This window comes from Mustela putorius, unplaced genomic scaffold (assembly GCF_011764305.1).
Source record: "Mustela putorius furo isolate JIRA1106 unplaced genomic scaffold, ASM1176430v1.1 tig00000832_pilon_pilon_pilon, whole genome shotgun sequence".
Classification (NCBI taxonomy): Eukaryota; Metazoa; Chordata; class Mammalia; order Carnivora; family Mustelidae; genus Mustela; species Mustela putorius.
Window position 1 is genome coordinate 1,176,124 of NW_025421491.1, and position 21,788 is coordinate 1,197,911.

General features: G+C 42.2%; 1 protein-coding gene across 1 annotated transcript; it reads left to right on the forward strand.

Moving 5' to 3' along the window:
* Positions 1-7,932: 7,932 nt before the first annotated feature.
* On the forward strand, positions 7,933-19,669 carry MIS18A (MIS18 kinetochore protein A). Its single transcript, XM_004757500.3, has 5 exons — positions 7,933-8,321; positions 10,988-11,054; positions 15,651-15,773; positions 18,232-18,328; positions 19,395-19,669. The coding sequence occupies exons 1-5, from the start codon at positions 7,976-7,978 to the stop codon at positions 19,473-19,475; spliced, it is 714 nt and encodes a 237-aa protein (XP_004757557.1). The 5' UTR covers positions 7,933-7,975; the 3' UTR covers positions 19,476-19,669.
* Positions 19,670-21,788: the final 2,119 nt, after the last annotated feature.

A 21,788-nucleotide genomic window follows, 5' to 3' on the forward strand; every position in this document is an offset into this window, starting at 1 on the left:
CTAGCCAGTGATAGTCCTTGCTGCAATTCTTTAATGCATTAAGCCTTGCAAGAATGGGGATCACCTTCTTCTATTATTCCTTCTTCATTTAGTAGCTACTGTCCTTTAAAAATGAACAAAAAAGAAAAGCCTTCTTTCACGATCTATTCAGTTACCTGAGGAAGAATTCATATCAAGGCGGGATAAATGTTTGTTTTTTGAGACAGAGAGAGAGCGAGAGAGCGCATAATCAGGGTGGGGAGCAGCAGAGGGAGAGGGAGAGAGAGAATCTTAAGCAAACTCCATGCCCAGCACGGAGTCCACACACCAGGCTCGATCTCATAACCCTGAGATCATGACCGGAGCTGAAATTGAGAGTTCAACACTTAACCAACTGAATCAGCCAGGTGCCCCAAGGTGAGATACGTGCGTGATTTACTTGTCTGTTTAATTGCCAGCTTTCAAAATAATTATTGGGTTTTCTAGCTCCTCCCAGTGAACAGTGAAAGGAATTTTTCAAATTATTATGAGTTCATGTAATTACATCTATTTGCTGTGTTCCAATCCATTACAGCTACTACCATTAGTGATGCACAGATTAACTATTTGAACAGTGAGAGTTTCTTCATGTTGGTTACATTAGTAGTTTGCTTTGCCTTGGTTTCTGTAATTTCCTTGTTTTTTGGAGTGACAAGACGATCCCAGCTCATTTTGTTCATTTCTTACCCCAGACCATGGATTCAGCTATTTCCCCAAGGACTCCTGGTTGTCTTTAAATGGGAAATGGTGTTTAGCTACCATAATCTGAGTGCTAAGGGTGCTTACATGCAGGGAGCTATTCAATGCAGGGAGCTAGGATATATTTATTTTTTAAGATAAAAAATACCATGAGTTCATACAAATACTTCCAATTCAAAATTAAAGCTGTAGAGGTTTCACTTAACCTTATCTTTCTTAGCTGTATCTCTTTTCTCCAAAAGTTAAAATCCTGTTCCAAACAATACGAACATAATTATTCAATATGCAATATACACTTAAACAGTCTTTAATAACAGTTTAAGTATCAGCAATAGGAACAATATGATTACTGAAAACAATTTGAGACGTTTTATGAAGGGGGCAATTTTTTGTTATTGTTACTTGATTATCTTATTTGAGGATCTCCCATAAGATATGTACAAACAAAATTATGTTTTAAAGTCACTTGAAACAATTCTTCCCTATGCAGTTTGCCACCCATTAAATACATAAACTATTTCAATTTTTGAAAAATTTTTTTCATTTAGTTTTATACTCACATAAAATATTGACATGATTCCAAAGTCAAATGCACAAATTAAGGTATATTTGTAGAACTCTATCTTCTATTCCTGTATTCCCTTACTGTGACTTTCACCCAAGTGAGCACTTTCTAAGTTTTTTATCCTTCAATTTTTAAATTTCTTTCTTTCTTTCTTTCCTCCCATTTTTAAATTTAAAATTTTAAATTTCAGTCTTTCTCTCCTCCCATTTTTAGATGTAAAAAAACCCACATTTTTTTAAACTTTGCATTTTTTACTTAACAAGTTATTCTAGAGATATCTCTATTGCATGGAGAGATCTTTCTTTTTCTCAGAGGTATAATGCTGATATTATGTGGATACAGTGCATTTTATTCATCCAGCTCCCAGCTGGTGGATGTTTGGATTGTTTTCAGTCCTTGCTATTGTAAATAGTGCTGCAATTCCCTTGTGTTCATGTTTTTATCATATACTTGGAATCCATTCCTGAAAGTGAGAATTCTGTCAAAGTCTACATACTAATGTACTTGTGTTCAATATTGACAAATTCTTTTCCATAGAGGTTATAAGAACTTGTATTTCTATCAGCAGTGTATCAAACTACCTCTTTTCCTGGATGACAAATTATGTTGCCAATCTTCTAAATTTTATCCAATCTATAGGTGAGCTATTGGTTTTCAGTGTGGTTTAAAAATAAATATGGCAGAGAGTCTTTCCATATATTAAATATTTGCTTTTCTTTTAGTGAGACCTCACATCTCACATTTCTTGTTGCAGCACATTTTCCAATTAGAAAGGATATGGTGAAGATATATTTTCTACCTTCAGTTACATCTGAAAATGTCAACCATACCTAGATCATGATTTGAGTGGGTATGTAATTCTTGTCTGAAACGTAATTGCCCTCTGAATTTTGAACTTTCTAGCTTCTGAAGTTGAGTTGCTGATGAGATGTGTAATGCCACTCTGATTCTTGCAACTTTTTTCTCTTTTTGAAATTTTAGACTCTGAAGCATTGGAGTTCTGTTATCTCACAATGCTAAGTCTTGGTGTGAGTTTATTTCATTTCTTGAGCTGGGAAGTTTGTATTTTATTTTATTTTATTTTATTTCAGTGGGCTCCATGCCTAACATGGAGCCCAACACAGGGCTTGAACTAGTGATCCTGAGATCAACACCTGAGGTAAGATCAAGAGTCAGATGCTTAACCAACTGAGCCATCCAGGTGCTCCAGCTCTGAGAAATCATATTGTATTATTTATTTGATTATTTGTTCTCCTTTATTTTGTCTTCCCTGTCTACTTGATCTGGCATTGCTCAGATGTTGGACCTCCTGGACTGATTGCTAATTACACTTTATCTTTTTTCCCACCTTTTATATTTCTTAGTTATTTTAGTCTATAATCTGTGAATTTTCTTAAACTTTACCTTCCAATTCTACTGTGAATGCAACCTTGCCTCAAATCTCTCTTAACATACATAACTTGCATCTTTGATACACATGGTCTTTTTAGTATTGTTCCAGATTCAGGAGTTATAATCTTTCATTTTTGATCAGTCTGCATTGAGTTTAGAGGACTTCCTCTTAGTTAAAAGGGAGATTTAATGCCTATTTGGTACAGGCATTAAAGACTCTGATTCTCTGAGACCTTCCTCTGGCTGTATATTTTTTTTAAATTGGGAAGAACCAGGGAGACAAAGGAATTCTTGGAAAGAATGTGAGAGACTGATGAATTTTTACTGGAAAAGCATTCTTCTCTTACATGATATTGTAATTTTCCTGAATTAGTCGCCTTGAAAGACTGTATTTTGAAAACTACAAAGCACCAATAAACACGTGGTATTACATTTCAACAGTTTGTGTAGTTGTGTGACTACTGTACTTGGGGTCTAGGGACCTAGGTTCTAGACTGAAATCTGTGTATTAGGACTCTTTGTAATAAGTGACAGAAACCTGGTTCTTAATGGGAACATGCTGTGAGGGATATCCACAGAACTGGAGGGCGACCAGTTGATCTTCATCTACACCTCATATTTTGTTTCTCTCTGAAGGTCAGGGTCATGTCAGGATGTTCTACATAGCTGGGGTGGGGAGGCATGGCTGATGACAGCTCTGGGGTCATGACTCAAGAGGAATGAGTAAGCAGAGGACTCTCCCTCCAAACTTTGGCATGAAAAGTTCCAGGGATGGACTCAGACTGGCTCTATTTCTCACTAGAATCAATCTCTGTGGTCAGGAAGGTGGTGGTCTTGGGTGAGGTACACACTGGGTAAGACCTTCAAGATGGGCAGCCCTACCACAGCCAAACTGCTGGAATGAGGGAGGGAGTGGAGCAGTTTTCCCAAGAAGAGGGGAAGGGTGTTGGACATGTAACAGCCCAGATGTCCACAATCCCTGCCACTCATTAGATCCATGACTTCTGAACCAGGCTGCGCCTCAGCCTTTCTATTTGTGGAGTGAGACACAGAGACGAAGCATCTCTATGATTCTCTCCCAGCCCAAATATATTATGAATTTACTGAAAATCATGTTTTTCTCCTTATTCTTTTTTAACTTGCATGAGAATTAAATATCTCTGTTAGAGACCAGAAAAGCGTGATTCCACACATTAAATAGCAGAGGGAAACAGACCTATTTAAAGAACATCCTGCCTTTGAGGATTTTTAAGAAGGTGAAGAATCTTCCCATAGTTTCACCCCTGAAGCACAGAAATATCCAACCAAACTTTTCCCACAGCCCATTTTTATCCCCATGAGGAGGGCTCTGATTGTGCCAGCAGGTCCCCGGGGACTGAGCGCCTACCATGGCATTCTCTTGGTGCCAAATGATCAGGAAAGGCAGGTGGGGATGTCATTTGGATCTCAGTATCTCCACCAGTAAGAGTGGGACCAAGTGGTCCTCAAATGCAGCCAGCTCGCTATATACTAACGGGGCCAGCTGACTCACTGCAGGGACCTGCAACCACTCCTCATTGTCATTCTTGTGTACGAGTAAGGAAGTGTAGCAATTAAAATCCAGTCCATGATTTTAATTAGCAACCATTAATTTCTGATTTTCCTCAATCTCCAACGCAGTCCAAAAGGCATAAATGCTTCCAGCAAGATTGTCAAGGTCTCATTTGTTTCTTCTCCCCATTTTGTTTTTGTTTGTTTGTTTGTTTGTTTGTTTGGGGGGAGGTTTTGTGTGTGTGGGGTGGTTCCTTCTCTCCTCTCCCCTAGTTAAATTTTCTTGTTTTGTCTCTCTCTTTCTACTGTGGCTAGCCATTGATATTTATTAGAGTAGCATTTGTTAATGACATCAATGCTTTTGAACGCAGCCAGAAATGAGGGTTATAATCAGGTAGTCTGAGTAATCGGTATGTTGAGCAAGAAGGATGGAGTCAAAACGGAATCTTATTTTGAATGTTGCTTCCTACTATGACCTTAGAACTTATTTGGTAAGGACAGCCATTCCTTTGCCTCTGGATGAAGACAAGGGCAGGCTGTGTTTGGGGTTGCCTCCATCCACTCAAGATCCACTCATCAACCAGAGTCGTGTGGACCACAAGATCCACTCATCAACCAGAGTTGTGTGGACCACATCAATATGCTATGTGCCCTATGGATGCTTGTTGAACTTGGACAACGGGGAGCCCCAGCAGGAAACTGGACAAATGGACGGGAGCAAGGTCAAAGAATTTAATCTCTTGCTTCTCTCCTTGTGAGGTCAACTCAGCTGGCTTCATCCCTTGATTGAAGGGCGATCCTCCCAAGGTGGTTTGCTTTTCATAGCTCTCTTTTCTTTGGGAGAACTCCTTCCCCACATCCCTATGGGTCAAGGCTGTTGACATGGGTTCCTGATCCCCTGAGGATCTCTCCTACATGCTGTCTATACTTTTCTCATTTGACACTTTGTAAAGAAACCCTCCCTATATTATTGCAATTCGGGTGTACTCTCTTAGGGAGTAAACAGTTACACAGCTACTTAGTTGCAGACAGAATCTCAGTGACAGAATGATAGTATCCAGTCCAAGATATTAATCAACGCCGCAGTCTTCTCTCCAGGACAAGAATTGTTACCCCTCTCCTCCAGGTGGTACATGTAGGTGGACACCTTCCTTTAGTAGGGGAAGGGTGTGTGGCTGGCCCTGCTTTCTTTTTCACCTTACCTGTTCTGGGCTATTTCCATTCCTAAGTTGAAATGGGGGACGAAATGGACAGAATGGTTTTCCCTTGACTTGGTTCCGTCATAACCTAGTTTTGCGCCCTCTAGCCTGGCGTGGTTAGAACCAAATATCTCCTGACCCCTCAGAAGCTCCTGCACTCTCACCCCAAGCTGCTCACCCATGACCCAGGAAGTTCTCCCGTTGGGCCTTTTCACACTTGGATTCTCACTTCTGGAAAATCATTATCCTTCCAGGTTATATTGGGCAGAATTTAAGATTCCAGGTGCGAAGTTTAAATCAGCAAACTCATACCTGGTTGACAACCTGTCTGGCTCATCTTCCTTGTTCCACCAAATCAGCTTAGCTGCCTGACTCTCCTGTTGGTCACTGTAACCCCAAACACCTGGGAACCCACAGGCCCTGAGAATGGTTCCTCAAAGTCTCCTCGCAGCTGAACTGAAGCAAGGGGATATCCTCCACCTCCTCTACCGGGGAGAAGTGGAACTCACAGCCCAGGCCATCTCCAAAGAAATCCTTCTTATGAAGTCATCTTGGTCACTATTTGCTCCAGTCCTTAATATTGCCAAAATGTGGGAGGCAGGTTAGTGCAGGAGGGATTTAATTCTCCAACATTCACTCTGAGGATCCCTCCAGGGGAGGGAGGCAATCTGTCTCACACATGTTTTGGTGTGTCATTTTTACCCCATCTTGGAGTCTCAGTCAAAATCTCAATTTTAAGATACCATAACAGATGGTTACATACACTTTTAGTTGCTACATAAAACAATACAGTTCAAACCTTCTTCCACAATAAAGAGGATTTGTTGGTTCACATAACTGGAAGAGGCCGGAGGTCGCATGCTCCGCTGTATCTCTGTGATCACTCAGCTCTGCCCTTCTCCATGTTTTCAAGATGGCTGCCAGAAGCAATCTGGGTATGGGCTTTTTTGTTCATACCCAGGGAACAAAGAGGACATCTTTTCCCTCAACCCCTGAACAAGAGTCTTGAGATTTACTCTGACTGGACAAAACTTGATAACTTAGGTCAAGCTGTTAATTTGAGTGAATCCTTATCACCAGGCAAGCACAATGTATTGATTGGTTCAAGTCTTGGGTAGGAGCCATCACTGCACTGTGACTGTGGAAGAGAGATGCGTTACCTTAATTGGGTTAATCCATTCCTGGAATTTGGGGTGATGTTAGTGGACTTGAGGGTGGGACTCAACCTTGTGCAAATCTCCCAGTTGTGTAACTAAGAGGAGGGGTTGGAATGGCGGTTCAGGAAGCACCTGCCACCACCCAGTCCAAGGTCATCTTACCCAAGCATCTAATTTCATCCCCACATAAAATGAGGTTTTGTGGAGTTCTAAATACTTTATATTCATAATACAAACATACTTGTGACAACAGAGGGGTTCATTTTGCCTTGGGGCCGACTTCTCCATTAGGCACAGTGCTTAGGGCCGTGATACTTTTACAGCCCCATGAAAATGTTTGGATTTCCTTTAAAATCAGAAGAGAAAAAGGAACTTTAAGGTCAAAGAAAATGTTTTAATATAATGTATATATTCATCTTTATAGTAATATAGTTATAAAATATAATTTGTATAATAATAATTATTATTGTTATTAATGGGGAAATGGGCTACTAAGGCAGAAGTGCATGGGTGGGAAACTAATCAGGCAGCCCCTCTTCGCATTCCTTCTTTACTGTGATATCCCACGACAGAATGTAAGCGTTGACAATAAAAACCCAAAGTCTGGGGCAAGGAGATCACCCCTTTGAATTCCAGTTACCATCCACTTACTTAAAGAACAGATGTGGGTTGTACCGGAGATATTACTGTGCCTGACAAGAGCAGTCCAGGGAGGTCAAGCTTGCTTGCACACAGAGGAGAGAAGGCAGCCCCCCCCCCCTCCGTGCAGGCTAATGGACGCAGACGCGGCACTTTAGAGCATTCCAAGCCCATCGTCTCACTGGATCCTCGTCAAGAACCCGGTGCGGTACTGACCCAATTAATCCACGAAGAATCAGAGTCCGGGAGAGCAAACAGACTCTCCGCAGTTTGCTTCATGGTTACTGCGTCGCGGCCCACCCGACCCCTCGGCTGGATTTAGGAGGACAGGGCCGAGAAATCTGTTTCCACCAGCTTCCTGGTGACCCCCGGGCGCGCTGAGATTTGAGGGGCTGCAGCCGGGAGGAGGGGGAACGAAGCTGTAGAAAGCAGATGTGTTCCCCAACTCCTCTTCCCTGGGTGGTGTGTGAGGCGGCGTATTCACTTTAGTAACTAGGAAAGGGGCTCAATACCGCTCCCCACGTAGACTGGCCGCCGCATCTCCAGCAGCTTCAATTTCCTAAAGATGGAAAATCTGACAGCGCCAGAGACCCACCGGCGCGGCTCAGCCCGCCAAAGAGCATGCGCACTAGCAGGTTGCCCGCCATGTCTTCTCTCCCAGGCGCCGCCCCCTAAGGCCCCACCCCCCCGTCTGGCCTCCGCCTCCTTGCTCCCGCCCCGCGCAGGCGCAGGCGCGCATTTCCCGTGGCGCTCCGCGACGCGGGCGATTTGGAGCAATGGCGGGCGCTCGGCCTTCCAGTTGTTGCAAGGGATGCTCTTCTACAAGCTGTACGTGTGGCGGTGACAAGGGCAAGTGCAGCGACTCCTCTCTGTTGGGCAGGCGGCTCTCGGAAGACTCGAGCCGTCACCAGCTGCTGCAGAAGTGGGCAAACACGTGGAACTCCGTGAGCGCGGACGCGTCGGTGGCCTGTGCAGAGCGGACGCGGCGCGAGGAGGCCGCGGAACCCGCCGAGGAGGAGGACAGGCCGCTGGTGTTTCTGTGCTCCGGCTGCAGGCGGCCGCTGGGCGACTCGCTGAGCTGGGTGACGAGCCAGGAGGACACCAACTGCATCCTGCTGCGCTGTCAGTCGGGGTGGGGGTGAGGGGGTGGGGAAGGGCTTGTGCCGCACCCGCACGGCCCGGGACGGGAAGGGGAGGCGGCTGGTTTGGGGCCGCCCAGGGTTTTTAAAAGCAGAAAAATCTTAGAAGGTGAGCTGTCCCAGGACAAAGGGAGGAGGAGGGTCACCCCTGCACCTTGGGCTCACGAATGAGGGGTCCTTTTCTGGGATTCCGCCAGCCCAGAAGAGCAGCGATTCAATCGGCATCATTGTGAACATTGTACAGTAAAAAGTGACCTAAACTGTAAGCATTTGGGATGTTGCCACTCTATTACTCCCCACAGAAATTACCTAGCTGTTAATTCGTCAATAATATGTTAATAGTTTATTTAGGCCTGCAGGGGGATGTCAGGATTGGTTTTTCTTATCATCTTAGCTGTGTTAGAGTTGTCAGAACACATTACTATCAGAATTTTTTTTTTAAGGAAATTTGTAATAAAACCACTAACAGTCTCTTCAGAACTGGAGAGGAAGGAGTTAATTGTAAACAAGTCAAGAAGGTGGCTTGACATCTAGCTTCTAGAGGGAACATAGCCAGTTACCTCTATGTTTCTCTGCTTTGTTGATTTCATAGTGTTTACTTAAGGGAGTGGTTCACATGTATTTTTCTGAACGGCTGTAAAAATGGCTATTCTTTTTGGACTTGTGGTTTTCAAGATCAGGTTTATGTCTGAATTCTATAAATATTTGGAAGAAATTCACCATGGAGATACTATTAATCCTCCCAATCTGTGTCTGTTGTTGGAGGTCTAAATTGTTTCCAGAGTTGCTGCCATTAGAACAGTGTGTACTTGGGTTGAGATTTTTGATACTGTAGGAGAATCTCTTTTTCTTAGTAGGTAAGAAATAATACATTTGGTGTTTAACCTTTCATTTTATTTGTACTTTCTGTTTTTACAGTCTCTCTTCTATCATTTGCCACATGCTTTTTTTTTTTTTCCTTTTTTTTTTAAAAAAAATATATATATATGAACACATTTACTTTGCATCAGTTTTTAAATTTTTGAAAACTTGGGGCATCTGGGTGGCTCAGTTTGTTAAGCAACTGCCTTCAGCTCAGGTCATGATCCTGGAGTCCCAGGATCAAGTCCTATGTCAGGCCCTCTGCTCATCATGGAGCTGGCTTCTCCCTCTGCCCCTCGCCCCTTTTATGCTCTCTCTCTCAAATACATAAAATCTTTAAAAAAAAAACTTTAAAAACTTATCAGCTTTAGATAATTCGATTTACTCCCCCTCTTCATCAATGCTGCTGTGAAAGATAAAGAAATGAATTCTTTGGGGCGCCTGGGTGGCTCAGTGGGTTAAGCCTCTGCCTTCGGGTCATGATCTCAGGGTCCTGGGATCGAGCCCCGCATCAGGCTCTCTGCTTGGCGGGGAGCCTGCTTCTCCCTCTCTCTCTGCCTGTCTCTCTGCCTACTTGTGATCTCTCTCTCTGTCAAATAAATAAAATCTTAAAAAAAAAAAAATGAATTCTTTGGTTAATTTCTATTCCCTCCTGCCTCGGTTTGAGTTAGTTTGATTATTTTTAGTTTGTCAAGGTTTATAACACTTACTCTGTTCTGTAGCCATAGCATGGTCGTTGAACCTTAATATACCTTCTTGTATGAATTTGTTTTTTTAACTCCAGGACTCTTATTAATATAAGGAAGCTTATTAATAGCTTTCTCATTTCTGAGTTGTTTATTTCATTATCATCAGTAGACACTCTTCACCCCCACCCCAGTCCCCAAGAAAACTTCAAGTTTGAATGGTTGGAAATGTCTTTCTGTTCTCTCTGTATATGAATGGCAACCTGACTACATGTACAATTCTGGGGTCATGCTCTTTGCTTTTTCCAGCCAGAGAGAAGCTAGTGCAAAGGCCCTGAGGTTAGTGTGGACATTTTAGGTGTGATGTCCCTTCTTCATTTCCCTCCATCCCCTATCCCTTCCTTTAGTGCATCCTGGACCTGGATCCTCTGGAAATGTTTCCTGCTTCTGGGGTCAAGTGTGACCCCATCCAAGACATAGTCTAATTAAAAGATTTTTGTCCATGTCCCTAAGAACTCTGCATTTGAAACCTGGGCTTTTAGCATCTTTCTGGGGGTTTTCCCACTTTTATTATACCTTGCAGGTATTCTGCCAAATCTGTGATTGAGGTTCTAATTGTTTCAGGTTTTACTGGCTGTTGAATTTTCCCTGCTAATTTTACTCCTTCTATTAATGTCTGTGGTTTTCAGGGAAGAGAAAGAAGTAACTCTCATTCTGCCATCTTTTTTCCAGAAGACCTCTGTACATTTAGTTTTTTTTTTTTTAAGATTTTATTTATTTATTTGACAGAGATCACAGGTAGGCAGAGAGGCAGGCAGAGAGGAGGAAGCAGGCTCCCCACAGAGCAGAGAGCCCGATGTGGGGCTCGATCCCAGGACCCTGAGATCATGACCTGAGCCGAAGGCAGCGGCTTAACCCACTGAGCCACCCAGGTGCCCCATGTACATTTAGTTTTGAACCACCTTTGTTTATATGTGACTCTGGGCTCTCATTTTTTCTGGTTCTCTGAGTGCTAAAGTAAAAATTGAGTTAGAGTTTCTTTAAATATCTGCAGGTGTATTATAGCAAACCACATTAATACGTTATTGTTACTTTGCTCTAGGTGTTTCCTGTAATGTTTCTGTGGATAAGGAACAGATACTATCCAAACGTAAAAATGAAAATGGTTGGTGAGTAAGGCTATTATTTGTGTGAATATATGTATTCGAGAAAATGTTTATTTTTCAACTAAAAATCTTTAATAAGGTCATTATCAGTAAGAGTAGTTGGGATATAACTTTCTTCATGGTGATCAATATAGAATCAATCATTTTAATGTAAGAATTTTTGAGTGATGGTGGTCATTTTTAGATATTGTGATGAAAGAGTTTCTGAATTTCTAAAGTCACATTGTGACTCTCTTCTGGGTCTTTGGGCTTAGTGCTAAAGCAAATTAAAAATAAAAGTAGAAAAAGAAATTATCTGTATCATAAAATCCCAGCTAAAGGGTGCCTTAGGCCAATGCTACCTACTTTTCCTTAATGTTATGTTACCTATAGAAAATGCTGGCATCACACTCACACGCGTGGACATGTGGCCTGCTGAGGTAAACAGACAAGGCTGCACAAGGCCAGAAGCAACCAGCACGGGGGCTGCAGCAGTCCAGGGCCCATGCTGCAGCTCCAGGGGTTGAAGGAATCACCATCTTGGCATACCCACCACCCACTGCTACAAGCTGCATCCTCAGTAAATTGAATAGAAGGCTCTGCCTGTGTAATTGTTGCCCAAAGTGTGTCTTAACTGATCTGTCTTAAGTAACTTTAGGTGGTATACAAACAACTAAATGGAAATTAATAACCATGTATTTGTTTTAGTGTATATTTAAAAATACTCGTTTTTCATTTTAAAGTAATGCCGGAGGGTCCTATTCAAATAAAGTGTATTTCAATTTAAAAAATTACCCTCTTGGGGCGCCTGGGTGGCTCAGTTGGTTGGGCGACTGCCTTCGGCTCAGGTCATGGTACTGGAGTCCTGGGATCGAGTCCCGCATCGGGCTTCCAGCTCGGCGGAGAGTCTGCTTCTCCCTCTGAACCTCCCACTTCTCATGCTCTCTCTCTCTCATTCTCTCTCTCTCAAATAAATAAATAAAATCTTTAAATAAATAAATACATACATACATACTCTCTTTAAGGAGAATTAAATTAATAACAGTACAGGTAGTATGTGGATGTGATGGAAATGGTGTTGTGGGGACACAGGGGACCTCAGTCTGGAAAACCAGCCTTAGATCATTTCTCATTCTGTAGATAAAGAAAGACCTGGCAAGATTAGAAGTTTGCTTAAACCATAAGACTGTTTAGTAAAGCTAGGATGGTGCCCGTGTCTCTCCTTCATTCTTTTTTTTTTTTTTTAAAGATTTTATTTATTTATTTGAGAGAGAGAGTGAGTGCACACGAGAGGGGAGAAAGTCAGAGGGAGAAGCAGACTCCCTGTGGGGCTGGGAGCCTGATGCGGGACTTGATCCCAGGACTCCAGGATCATGACCTGAGCCGAAGGCAGCTGCTTAACCAACTGACCCACCAGGTGCCTGTCTCTCCTTCCTTCTTGGAAAGTGTTCTTTCTTCTTTCCTTCCAATTTTAGTCTTTTGATGCCACTGTCACCATTTTTGCCCTATTACATACTAGCTTTGCTATCGTGTACTTAATATCTTTCATTATATTGACTCCAGATTTTTATTTAAATTTATTTCAAAAGGAATCTGATATATTACTGTCATATCATTTGCTTGAACTAGAAATTAACCACAGTGAAAACAAATTGTTATTAAACTCCAGCAGAGATGCTATCACCTGACTGGTTCTGAGCCTGAGGTCTGGATTCTCACTGTTAAGAGATCTGCAGCTGTGAGATTCTTGTTAAAGATTTCCTAGCCCTGGGGAGGGACGCCTGGGTGGCTCAGTTGGTTAAGTGGCTGCCTTCAGCTCAGGTCATGATCCCAGCGTTCCTGGGATCGAGTCCCACATCGGGCTCCTTACTCAGCAGGGAGCCTGCTTCTCTCTCTGTCTCTTCCTGCCATTCTGTCTGCATGTGCTCGCGCGCGCTCTCTCTCTCTCTCTGACAAATAAATAAATAAAATCTTAAAAAAAAAAAAAAAGATTTTCTAGCCCTGGACTGAGACTTTCTTTTTATAATTGGGATTGATAGGGAACTGAAAAGGGGAGTTGGCTCCTACTCTGTGAGCCATTGTTATTTAGTCCTGTTTACTTGTGTCACCCGAACCCATCACTTTTGCCACATAAATTTAAATTCAAGACATTCACTAGGGTCCCATATTCTGCACTTGGGGAAATACCTACCATATTGCCTTGGGATGCTCGTAAGTTTTTGATAGGCCTGTCTGAATGGATAGCCACCTGAGCCATTCCTCAGCTGGCCAAAAAGGGCACTCGTGGGTTTTAGAAACGTGTCGTGAAGTTAGCGCCGTTTCCTGGTTTTTTTCTGTCATTTGTTAAGGTTCTTACATGCTCACTCTTTTCTTCGAAAACTCATTTTCTTTGAAATCACCCTAGGATTTCTGGCACTGCTTTCTCAGTATTGTTCAGTGTTAAGGCTGAGTTCTGGCCAAATCCTGGCCAGTGGGAAAAGCAGAAGGATGTTGCAGGAACTGTGCTGCTCTCCGTTGTTTCTCACAAGGTCACTCTGGAGGTGTGAGCGGGTTTGCATGTGTATTCCTCAGTGCTGTTTTTTGATTTGGGTAATCTGGGATAAGACACTGTTATCTGTTGATGAGTGTGTTTTGTATTTTAGGTTTATTTAAGGATCCTTTTTGGTGATTACACCTGCATTATATGTTTGTTCACAATCTTGGTAATTGTGTATGCAGCCACACAAAGATGACGAAGTTCAAGATGTAGTATGGACATCTTCCTGTTCACTCTTGGCAGTATGGATAGGGTTCCCTCCTGGGCTTTACTAAGAAATATAAAATAAAAAAATAACTATAAATTTGAACTATTAAAAAATATATAATATTTTAAAAAATATAAAAACATATAGGAGCTTAATATATGGTCAGTGGCATATTGTCTAGCTAATTATATCACCAGTAGGGACTTATCATTTATTGGGCATTTTGTTCTTTGTTCCATATGTAGCTGCAATAGTTAAAAAACTCTCTCAGTATCTTTAGGGAAACAATAATGCAATCTCTAATATGTTGTTTGAGTCTTGGTTGGCTCCACTTTTTGATAACAGGAATAGCTCTGTAGTTATTACAAATGACTATACCAAAAGGAATTTTGAAATAATAGCCATCTTTTGTGATGTATATTATGTTATGATCCCTAGATTTAAATCTTCAGTTATCAGTTTGCTAGGTGTTGGGACTGTGATTTATTATAGATACTTATAGAACTGCAAGTTTGGATAGGTCAACTTGAGAAGGCATTTGGGTGACTGGATTCTAAGATTTTCAGAAGACATGAATTGATATTGTGGGGGAGATTATAGTCAAATATGCAGAGCCTGAGATGAGAAATAACTAGAATGAAGGAACAATTATGTGGAGAACTTGGATCATCGAGTAGAATATTTGTGAATTGTCTGTGTGCATCATATCTGTAGTGGATAGAAGAGTGTTAGGTCAAAGTATAATTAAAAAGAGAAAGGCAGTCATGATCCCAGGATTCTGGGATCGAGTCCCACATCAGGCTTTCTGCTCAGCAGGGAGCCTGCTTCTCCCTCTGCCCAGTGCTCCTCCTGCTTGTGCTCTCTATCTCTCTGCCAAATAAATAAATAAAATCTTAAAAAAAAAAACAAAAGAAAGAAAGAAAGAAAGGCAACCCTAACAGATACATGATAAGCACACGTCAGAGATTTATTTAACGCATTACTGGGGGAGTCGGAGCCTGCCAATGCTGGTTTAGGGAAGGAGTCTCTGTAGAACAAATCTAGTTACTGTCCTGCAGGACAACAGAGCCTCAGCCTTTGAGGTTACCTTTTCTAATAGCCAAGAACATTTGTATCTCTACCAGACTAAAATTATTTCTGATTTTACAAATTGTCAATCTTATTAATCTCCTTTCTATAAGTTATCATCTAACTTCGGAGAGTCTGGGCCCTAATCAGTAGTACTGAGCAACCAGTGTGACTTTCCGGGAGGGCAGAGTATGGCCCATGGGCCAGGCACTTATTTTGGAAGTATATTTGTATTGGAACATAGATGTGGTGTGGATTCAGTTATGTGTTATCTGTGGCTGCTTCTGTGCTGTAAAAGTAGAGGTGAGTCATTGTAGCAGACACACAGGGCCTGCCGACCGGAGATACTTGTTTCCCGGGTCGTCACAGAAGGAATCTGCCTCCTTGTCCCTCCTTGTCCCCGGGCGTCCATGACGCTTGGTGGGCTTGTTGGACAGTGTGCCAATAAAAGGGCATGTGGAATCCTTGTCTTATTTTTAATTTTTAGATCATTTTTCTTAATACCAGATGGAGACATTTACATTCTAGAAAAACACCACATCAGTATCCTCCCTTGTCACTTTTTAGCATGTCCCTTGTCACTAGGTGCTGCAGGCAGTGTAGCCTAGAGGTGACTGTCTACATTTTTTAATATAAATATTTCACTATTATTTTTTTCCTTCTTTATATATAACATGTGACCTAGTAGGGTTGGAATAACATATTTTAGCAACTTAAATATTAAGCGTTTATGGGTTTTAACAGTGGGATTTTTGTGGTAACGAGTTGCTCCTTCCCTGGCTAAAGCAATGGCCCTTCCTCTGTGCAGCATTCTGGAGGCCCTCTCCTGCACGGGGTGCTCGCTCAGGCTTGGCTACGTGTACAGGTGCACACCCAAGAGCCTAGACTACAAGAGAGACTTGTTTTGCCTCAGTGTGGAAGCCATTGAAAGGTAAGTATACTGAATAAATGAAAACCTTGTAACTGATTTCTTGAAAAGTTGTTTGCAGAAAAATTGGTATGAAAACATCAGGACTAAATCAACACTGTTTGGTTAAAATATATTTTCAAGTAATAATTTCTGACAGTAGAGCCGGTGATTTTTTGTTTGTTTTGACCTGATGTATTTGGTATTGGAAAATCAGACATTGTAAGTTGTAAGGAGAAGTCACTGTGAGAATGTTTTTTTCAGAATAAAAATAGGTTCAGTTTTCCATAAAAATTGATTTAGTTTAAGAGGATTTTTTAAGCAGTTGTGCGGATCAATATGTGCCGTCCATTTTATTCCAACACCCCTTTCCCAAGTTTTTAGCCATCTAGAATATGAAGGATTTGGAATTTCAAAACTGGTTAGGAAGGAAGTCCCTTTGGTCTTCTGGAAAAGCAGAAATACAAAGTCCAATACAATCTTTTTTAAAGATTTTATTTTCTTGCATCTAGTAAGGAATCATCTGTTTTTTTTTCTGAGGCATGCAAGGAAGTGCCTTCATTCTCTAGATTTCTATAAAAAGTAGACATTTGGAAACAAGACAGATAGGAGGCTGATGACAGATGTCAGTTAAAGAGTTTTCAGATAGCTTTTATTTATTTATTTTTAATTTTTATTTACTTATTTTTAAAGGATTTTATATATTGGAGAGAGAAAGAATGCATGAACAAGGGGGTGGGGACAGAGGGAGAGGGAGAAGCAAGCTCCCCACTGAGCCTGACATGGGGCTCAGTCCCAGGACCCTGGGCTCATGACCTGAGCCAAAGGCTGACTGAACCACCCAGGCACCCAAGAGTTTCAGGCATCTTAGTGGTCTTCTAATTCATGAACCTTCTCTTCAGATCGTATAAATCTTTCGCCTCATAAAATAGGAAACAAAATTAAATCACTTATTTGACCCCAATGTATTTTCACTTATCCTGCAAAAGATGTAACCCTCAAGCCTTTAAAGATGCCTGAAAACCTTATACATCAGGAAAGAAGAATAGTTTAAGAAGAAAAGAATTTTTTTTAAAAGATTTTATTTATTTGACAGAGAAACATAGCGAGAGAGGGAACACAGCAGGGGCAGTGGGAGTGGGAGAAGCAGGCTTCCCACTGAGCAGGGAGCCCAATGCGGGGCTCAATCCCAGGACCCCCGGACCATGACCTGAGCTGAAGGCAGATGCTCAAGGACTGAGGCATCCGGGCACCTCAAGATGAAAAGAATTTTAATGCCAAGGAACCTGGTTGGTTTTAGAAGTGTTTATTTACACTTTTGGGGTTTTTTAAAAAGCCTTTATTTTTAAGTAATTTCTACACCCAGTTTCGGCTCAAACGCATGACCCGGGGATTGAGAGTCGCGGGCTCTGCGGCCGGAGCCAGCGGGCGCCCCTGTTACGGTTCTGTGCATTACGCCGCGCCACGCCCTTTCCCACCTCATGCCTTCTTCTTTCCTGAACAGGATGGTAATTGCCTTCGGCCATTTTACCTCCCATGCCATTTTTCAGAAATACAATCACTAAGGCTTCCAAGGGAAGCTTGGTCTTATTTGACGAAAGAAGTGACCTGCTGAAGTGGCTGCGTGCGAGGAAAGACTTTGGAGGAAACGCACATTCATCAGCGTTCTTTGGAGAAATACTAGCACCTTCTTGTTTCCTGTTTAGACTTAGTGGGTTACCAACACGGGGCCTGTATTCCTCGTTTCCACGCCAACACTTCTCTTGTCTCATATTTTCTACACCGCGGCGTCTCCTAACCCGAGAGAACTGAGCAAAACGTAACTTGGAGGATATCTGTTGAAGTTGGCAAATCCAAGTCACCAAGAATTGACTCCATATATTATTTACTAAAAGTCAAATTTGAAAGTACCCATGTTCTCAAAAACTTACAGAAAGCAAAAAAGCAGTGGCTTCTTCAGAATCTTTTTAAACTTTTTAATTATAGAATATTGAACTATGAGGGGCGCCTGGGTGGCTCAGTGGGTTAAAGCCTCTGCCCTCGGCTCAGGTCATGATCCCAAGGTCCCGGGGTCCCAGGATTGAGTCCCGCATCGGGCTCTCTGCTCCATGGGGAGCCTGTTTCCTCCTCTCTCTCTGCCTGCCTTTCTGCCTACTTGTGATCTCTGTCTGTCAAATAAATAAAATCTTTTTTTAACAAAAGGAATTTTGAACTATGTTAATGTTTTGCTACTCGGTTAACTAAAGACCAAGTTTGTTCTAGGAATGGATAATATAAAGCAATGCCTGGACCAGGGTATTTTGGAGAAAAACTTGATTTTAGGTGGTACAACTTCCTGTGTAAGTTAGTAGTAACAAAAACATTATTTTATGTTCATTTGGTACAAATACATAATGTAAGATAGAGTTAATGTTATTAACTAACATGAATTTCATATTTGCCTCTTTTTCATATTTTAACTTTGTACTGTGCTATACCATAGTTATATTTTAGGGTCCTCAGAAAAGCAAATTGTGTCAGAAGATAAAGAACTTTTTAATCTCGAAAGCAGAGTTGAAATAGAAAAGTCTCTAAAGCAGGTAATTCTGTTCTGTACTTTTTTTCTATCTTTGTATGAACAACTTCCTGTTAGTGAGCAGGCGCTCCTGCAAAGACAACCCTCGGAGTGGCGTCTGGTTTGGTCTTAGTACTTTCCTGGTAAGAGAGCGCCTGTTTTATTTCAGGCGTTAATAAAGTTGATTTTGGGGGTTAGCCAAACTTACGCTAAAGCTTTATCAAAAAAATTGTAAGGCGTTTCATGTCTCAATCAAAACCATATAGATCCAGAAACTAGGAAACTATATTTCATTTGATTCAGTTCTCCTGGTCTAAACAGTCTGCAAGTGTTTTTGAATGTTAACGTCGTCCCAATGCAGACAGGCAAGGTACCGAGGAGCGGACAGAAGCTCAGTTAGAGGCTGAGAGCGATGCCTTATTTACATAAAATTCAGAGTATGCCTCTAAACACTTTCATGTATAATGCGTAACTTATTTTTGTTGTTAACTTATTTTTCTTTTATTTTTACAAAATTTGAGTATAGTTGGCACACAATATTACTTTAGTTTCAGGTGTACAACTTAAGTGTTTTGACAAGTTGATACATTATGCTTTGTTCACCACAAGTATAGCTACTGTCTGTCCTATTACGTCACTATTACAATATCGTTGACTGGAGTCCTTATACTCTTCCTGCCATGGCTTACTCATTCCATAACTGGAGGCCTTCACCCATTTTGCCCAACACCCCCCCCTCCCCTCTGGGAACCGCCAGTTCATTCTCTGTACTTATAAGTCTAATTCTGCTCTTTGTTTATTTATTCGTATTTTTAGATTCCATTTATGAGTGGAGTCACTAATATTTGTCTTTTTCAGCCTGACTTATTTCACTTAGCCTGATCGCCTGTAGGTCCATCCATGTTGTCTCAAGTGGCATGATCTCAGCCTTTCCGATGGGAGTATAATATTCCACTGTAGATTCGTGTGTGTGTGTGTGTGTGTGTATAGAAATGCATAACTTTTCATAAATTTTGTTAATGATATGTATTTTAATCAGGTGTGATTTTAATCATCTATGTGTATCTGAAAATATTTTTTTAATTCAATAGATGGAAGATGTTTTGAAAGCCTTACAAACGAAGCTGTGGGAGGTTGAATCAAAATTGTCCTTCACCAGTTGCAAAAGCTGAAATCGTCTAAGTGCCCCCACTCTGGACTCCCTGCTGATGGACACTTCTTTCATATGTAGCAATTCTGGTTATCATTTCATTTCACCTAGAATGGAAGGAGTTCTAAAGGGCTGTATGTATATTCTCTTGTACTGATCAAGTGAGAAGAATTGTGGTACAACTTTACAATATAATAAATGGTAAAGAGATGGTTACTTCCTGAAGTTGAATTTTAAAGCCATTTTATGATACTTGCTGAAACTGGAATTGAGTAGCTTTTGTGTTGATAAGAAACTGCCATGATCTTCTGAACTCCTCTCTCTGTACTGAGTTCATTATTCATTTCCTTTAAAAAAATTTTCATTCACCTTTAATGCTTTGGGAAATATTTAATATTGAATGGCACGAAAATCTTAGAGGTTTTTCCTCCCACTGTGTCACTGACTGTCTCTGAAAATGGATGCGTAAAGCTCTCTGAAGAAACCGGTCAGTTGAATCACTTGTCAGAACTGTTTGAAAACTTGCACAGGAGCCGAACAGCATAGAGTCTCATGGTAGTAGAATTCCTCTGGGTCTGTTTGTTTACTACTATATGCCCCCCAAAATCTGGAATAGTATTTGCCAAAGAGACCAGTAGTCATTCTCTGAGGGTGGGGTTCTGGGGAATTTTCAATATTCTGTAATGGAGACTTAGAGTAAGCCTGTGCTATCTTTAAAATCAGGAGGAGACTAAAGATGAAAACAAAGTATTTTAAGATTGATTGCAACAAAACTGAGTTGTGGTATATAATTGAATTCAGAAATCCTGATGCCATGAAAGCCTGCTCAGGACTGTACAGGTAACCCAGATTTCTCCAGGCGCCTTTCTGGTTTTGGGTCCCGATGAGGCCGCACAACATCAGTACTCAGTATGTATGAGGAACTCAGCTCAGTTTCTGCTCAGGAGTTCCCTAATTATTTCTGAGAATACTTAAAGGTATCCCAACAAAGGACTGACTGGCTCATTTACAGTTACTACGTTTGATAGATCGGCAGCAAGGCCTGGTCATTAGAGATTAGGGAGCCCCCCGGTCTTGTCTCATGCAGACCTGCGACCAGGTAGAATGTGGTAGTGAGACAGCGCATACTTGTCCCTGCTGGCAACAACACAGTCGTCTCGCCTCGGTCAGCTCGAGGCAGTCCCCAGTGTCTGTCCCCTCGGGTGCTTCAGGGCAGCTTGCACGCGAGTTCATTCGGAGCAGGTGGGCGAGTGCGGTAACAGCAGGAATTCCTCCAACTTCCTGGTTGTGCGGCGGCAGCAGACTGGCGGTCACGTTCAGGGCTGTTCCAAAGACAGGTGGTTTGGCTCCCTAAGTCCTTTACTCTGCTCCTACTGGGGCAGGATTTCGAGTCAATCCACGCATCTTGAAAACTGCTCATTTCACCAGTGAAAAATCATTTCTAAGATCCAAAGTGCCGACTGAGCATCTGTTGTGGATCAGAGATGAGCCCAGCTCAGGTGCTCTGGCTGCCTCTGGTGTGGGACTTGGATTAGCCACAGTTGCCTTTGCTGTCAGGCTGTCCTTCAGGTGAAGCTAACGGAACACTCCTGGGTGCAGATGGGAAGCTCACACGCTTGTATCACATGCTCTGCACTGAAGCCCCCGGAAGGAGATCCCAGGAGACAGTTACATTTCGTAAGGCGGAGTCTGCGTCTTTGGCCTCTGCCCGTGATGTCACTGAGGGATGTTCTCGTCCCTGCCAGAGAGCTGCTCAGGTTCCCGGACCGCTCACCTCGAGGCCTCCGGGCGGGAATTGGCCTCTCTGCGTGCTGCTCTGTGACACCTGCAAGAGGACGGGGTCCCCCCCCCAGTTCTGGGCCAGCCTTTCCTCTTTCCCCAAAGGCTGGGAAGCCTGGCTTTCCTGGCTTTAGCCTGAGATCTCAGAACGCTGCTGTGAAAAGGCATCCTGTGTATCCACGTCCTGTCACCGACAAGACTCGAGGCGATGGGTTCTTGTTTCTGTTCCTTGTAACTGAAAAACAGTGTGCTCTCGTTGCTGCTTGCCAAGTTCTGATGAAGCACGGCTTGTGGGCAGGAATGCGGTTGCTGAAGCAAGACACGGACATTCCGGCCCAAGTTGCAAAAGACTCAAGAGTCTTCAGGCAGAGCTACCCAGAAATTGTCCTGTCAGCCATCCCCGTAAAGGGGCACTCCCCTGTTCTTTAGGGAGAAGCTCTGGAAGCTGATACCAGGACCTATTACATGGCCTTTCTAGATTCTTCTAACCACGTCTGCATAGAACATTATAGTTTCATCCGAGTGTGGGTTCTGTCCTCAGCAAATGCTCTCATCG

Excerpts from the sequence above, each read along its gene's own strand:
- MIS18A (XM_004757500.3), top strand. The coding sequence starts at position 7,976 with ATGGCGGGCGCTCGGCCTTCCAGTTGTTGCAAGGGATGCTCTTCTACA. Across the intron at positions 15,774-18,231 it reads AGTGTGGAAGCCATTGAAAG|TTATATTTTAGGGTCCTCAG; the intron begins GTAAGTATACTG and ends GCTATACCATAG. Across the intron at positions 18,329-19,394 it reads TAGAAAAGTCTCTAAAGCAG|ATGGAAGATGTTTTGAAAGC; the intron begins GTAATTCTGTTC and ends TTAATTCAATAG.